The following is a 4,550-nucleotide window of genomic DNA, read 5'->3' on the forward strand; positions in this document are numbered from 1 at the left end:
AGTTTACCTTGAACCTCAACCTCATTCTGTCTGTCTCTGTGTCTGTCTCAGCAGAATGATTCACTCTTATGGCTATAACAAAACTGTGCTTTGACCCTTTCAACTTTGTAGTAGCTTCGACATATAATGCATTCTGTAAAACAACTTTAAGAAGAGAAGAACAGGAAGTTTGCCAACAAGAATGTCTTTGGCATGTATCATCAGGCATCTGATGCTTTTTCATAATTTAATTTCACGTTTCCTTTACTTGATTTTCACTCCTTTTACGTACAAGCTTTTTGTATTGTCGCCACTTGTCTTGGCTTGGCATGCCATTCAGTATATTGGAGAATGATAGGTTTGACTCAAAGTGACCCCATCAGGTTTAAAGGGTTATGGTTTACATGTGTACAGGTTTATATTCAGTAATGTCCACATCATAATTGAAATTTATCTTTTGGAATTCTGAATATTATTCTGGTTATTGGCTATATTGTGTGTTAAAATAGTCATCCATTATGCAGATGACACCCCAGTGCTTTAGCTTCATCAAACACTCATCCTAGAAGGCTTGAAAGATGTTTTAAAAAGTAAACAAGCCTCTTAAAAACCAAATTGAAAAGAACCTAGATGCCAATCATACAATTTTGTTGTTACAGCTAATCGTAAGCTAGCAGATGCAAGATTGTTTTCTAAGACACATTAGCTGGATTGGTCTTACCTCTATTTCGGTCTCTGTATATGAGTCCCAGTAAGATGGTGGACAGCAGGTAAGGAGTTCCCACCAGCAGGTGACACATCAGTCTGGGGACAGAAACTGAACTGGAAGCTGCAGACGGAGCTGCAGGTGAAGGTGGAAGAGAAGCTGTGAAGATAAATGAAATTTTCTGGCATTTTCAATTTATATCTTAGTGTCAAGATCAGATCAGGACATCCCGACAGTAGACTAAACCAATAAGGAAAAAGAAAGAATAAATATACAAATAATGATGGTTTATTTGACAGACCTTTTCTTAGTTGAATAGAAAGTGCAGATTGTTTATCTCACCTTCAACAGTCAGCCAGCTGCCTAATGATTCTCCACCTCCAGAGATACTGCACTTGTAGAGTCCTTCATCAGATTTGGAAGCACTATGAATGGTAATCTCTCCTGTGGAATTGTTGCTGATGGGGCAGCCATCTTTATAGAAATTAAACCTGTGGTCGGAGGAATCCATCTCAGCTTTGCAGCGCAGAATCACCGTGGCTCCCTCCAACACAGGGAGGGCAGGACTGTCCAGGAGCACAGCACGATCTTAAGAATAGAAAGAAATTCACTTTTACTTCTGCCAAATATAAGCTTCATTTCTGCGTAACCCTAACGCTACTTTGTGGTATTGTCAGACATGGATTCTAACGTTAAGTCTATTAAATGCAGCTTTAGATGTGACTTGAGACGGCAGAACATTAAACATTATCACTTGTGTTGTGCACAGTACCAGTGATGGTGATGTTAACATTGTTGCTCCTCTTCCTGTCTCCTGACTCACACCAGTACACCCCACTGTCAGATGGGTAGGTGTTTCCGATGATGCAAGTTGAGTCAGAGGAGGAACTGCCCCAGCCAAACCCGCAGGTTGTGGTCCAGCCCTCCGACGTGTTCCTCTTTACCTTTAATCCAGTGGAGTTCAACTGATCTTCACACCTCAGAGAGATGGAGTCGTACCTGAAGAACTGAGACCTGTCAGGGCTGACCTGAAGACAGGCTGCACGCAGGGTTGAGGGAGGAGGGAAAGGAGAGAAAGAAGGAAGAAAGAAAGAAGAGGAAGAGAGAAAGAAAAGAATAGCAGGAGTGAGGGAAAGAATTGAGAAGGAAAGTTGAAAGAACAGCCAATGAGAAAAGAGAAGAAAAAGAAAAGAAAAGAGTGAAGGAAAGAAGCAAAGAGTGAAGGAAAGAAGCAAACACAGAAGTGATGAAAGAATGGTCAAAAGGCAGATGGAGATAAGGAGGAAAAAATAAATAAATGATAGCAAGAAAGAAAGTAACAAGTAAAAAAGTGAAATAAAACAGGTAGGAAAGATGAATGATAAAAGAAAAACAAAAATGAAAACAGGAAGAGAATAGAGAAAGCGTGAAAGAATGGTGGAGGAAAGTGAAAAACATCAAAGAGGAAGTGTAAAAGCATAAAAGAAGCATGAAAACAGTAATACAAAAGCGTGGATAGAATAAGTTTGGGAAATGAAAACAAGCGAGAGAGGCAGGAAAAAATGAGGATTGGATTTTTCTACACTAATATGTCTGATTCTGGACAGTTTAAGAAAGAGATTATTGTGTACAGAGTAAAAAAATATCCGTTTGTACTCACACAGCATCAGGCAGAAAGGTGTTGCATGCATCCTGTACCCCCACCAATTGACAGACAGACAGACACACCGAGAGTTTGATGTCTGCACTTCCTCATAGAGAAACTCCTCCCTGACATGTGACTCTTGACTTTACAATGTGCTGTTTTTAATCTACAGACACAGCCGGCCACCTTTTATTTTTTTTATTTTTTGAGTCCACCATGTTTCTACAGTAGCTCAGTAACACTTCTCAACCCCACCTGAGAAGAATATGCTTAATGCTCCACTCTCTGCTGTACTTAAAACCAAATGCAATTGGCATGCCTTCTGCAGCTTCAGCAGCTCTACTATATTTCCAAGATTCCCATCCAGCAAGAACCTAAGGTGAGTGTGTCACCTTAAATTCTTGTCCACACATCCACATTTTCGACACTTTTCCCGGTAGAAGAAAATGACTCCACATGATGACACTGGAACAAGACGACCAGACAAATTCCCAATATGATCGATTAATGTCATTTTACTTCATCAAACCTATTGGTGGCAAAAAAAAATTGCAATGTTAGAATTGATTCACTAGGGGGTCTAGACTAGAGAAGTCTAGACTAATGAATTACGTGAGTACTAAAATGAAACAGAGAAAGCGGTTCATTTCATGTAATAGTGTAGTGGGCATAAAATGAAAGCTTTAAAAAAAACATACAAAAAAGTAATTTTTGTTTAAATAATGTTTAGCTGCTGTCATGTGATATGTATAACTGGCTGAACTTGTCTTATAGCAGGGGGGTGAGAAAGAAGGGTGAGAAACTTGGAGTGAGTAAAATACGAGTTCAATAGGCACCTGGTATGTTCTGTTTCATTCAGTAACTGTATATATTTATATATTTTCTAAAAACATACGACATGCAAATACATTTTCTCATGATATCAACAGCTCTGATTCTTCCGATAAATCTGCCAGAAGTGAGAAACGGTTATTAGACATGACTGCCAGTGGATGGGCTAAGGAATGTCGACGCCGAAGGTTGGGTACTTTTATACCAGTGTCCGGGGTAACCTTGGGATTAATCAAAGAACCGGTTTTGTCTTGCGTCTTCTTTAAAGTGTTGGATGAAGAAGAACTGGACGACATTGCAAAATTAAAGTTCAGTATGGCAGGGCTGCTGTGGATACGGTGGTCTCTTGGGATTGGGCATTCAGGTTCTGGATTACTGTTTCGTCTTGAGATGCTAGAGTTTGCGCTCTGCAGTACATTCCCAGATTTTGGAGGGTTGCTGTTGACCGAGGTTGCAGGACTACATGGATGGCCAAACTGGCAAACAGCAGGACTTCGTTGAGATTTATTGTTTCGTAGTTGACGGATGGTCTCTTCTTTCTCATGAAGCTTTGACTTGAGATCAGCAACCTGTCTTGTCAGCCTATCAATAGTGCTGTCTCCCAGACTTTCAGTCCTCTCAACCCTCACACTCTCCAGAAACGGTTCATTTTCATAGGTGTCACTAATCGTACTTTGATCTGATGACTTTCTCATCACCAGCAATTTCCGTCCCTCCGCTGTGTGAATACAAAAAGGCAGAGTACAGAATGAGCCTGATCATTAGGTGTTGATTCACTTTGGTCATTTTATTTTTGCTACCATACATCATATGGAGATATGAGGTTTCCTCTAGACAGCAATGAGACACTAATTACAAGGAATAGAGAATGAGAAGGCCTTAGTGTCGGTTTCAGATCTGCTGTTTGATGTCAAACTAAACATTTCCTTCAAGTGTTTCACATAAAAAGTCTTCTTCTGCACACCTCAAATTGTCTTCAGTGATATTTTTTTAAAACTTTAATTTCACAAGCTTTAAAATGCATTATTTGCACAGCTAAAGAATGTCTAGTTAAATGTTGGAGGATGTATGAGGAGGTATCAGGGGACAGAAATCCAACCGACTTGCTTTTTGATCTGCACCCACCAGACTTCATTCTCGTATTCATACCCTATTCTGTTACATTTTTCTGTCAGGTTTTCTCGAGTGTTCCAAGTCAGATTCACCAAACTCTCTTAACTACACAAAATGGGTTATTTCAGCTTGATGAAGGCCACATATTCATGAGGAGGTTCATGAGATTTGATGATCTGCATAATCAAGACCTCTAAAATCTAAAATCTCTAAGAGAGCACTCAACTGGTCAATGTTACTATTTAACAGGCCTTTGCACCTTTACCGCTTTTGCTAATTGAGAATTAAGATAATTCT

The 4,550-nt window shown here is 39.7% G+C and overlaps 2 protein-coding genes across 2 annotated transcripts in view; both read right to left on the reverse strand.

Moving 5' to 3' along the window:
- The window catches only part of LOC118338057 (Fc receptor-like protein 1), a 3,001-nt gene extending 490 nt beyond the window's left edge, over positions 1–2,511 (reverse strand). The window contains exons 1-4 of the mRNA XM_035675230.1: positions 2,325–2,511; positions 1,458–1,724; positions 1,028–1,273; positions 701–844 (exon numbers count right to left, since the gene is read on the reverse strand). Of these exons, the coding sequence (XP_035531123.1) occupies positions 701–844; positions 1,028–1,273; positions 1,458–1,724; positions 2,325–2,355 (688 nt within the window). The 5' untranslated portion in view covers positions 2,356–2,511. The remainder of the gene's footprint in view (positions 1–700; positions 845–1,027; positions 1,274–1,457; positions 1,725–2,324) is intronic.
- A 138-nt stretch (positions 2,512–2,649) lies between these two features.
- The window catches only part of LOC118338058, a gene marked incomplete in the record, with an annotated part of 8,003 nt that continues 6,102 nt past the window's right edge, over positions 2,650–4,550 (reverse strand). Inside the window, 1 exon segment of the mRNA XM_035675231.1 lies at positions 2,650–3,858. Within this exon segment, the coding sequence (XP_035531124.1) occupies positions 3,224–3,858 (635 nt within the window).

The sequence above is a fragment of the Morone saxatilis genome, unplaced genomic scaffold (genome assembly GCF_004916995.1).
Source record: "Morone saxatilis isolate NCDOM2014 unplaced genomic scaffold, NCSU_SB_2.0 Contig4, whole genome shotgun sequence".
Classification (NCBI taxonomy): Eukaryota; Metazoa; Chordata; class Actinopteri; family Moronidae; genus Morone; species Morone saxatilis.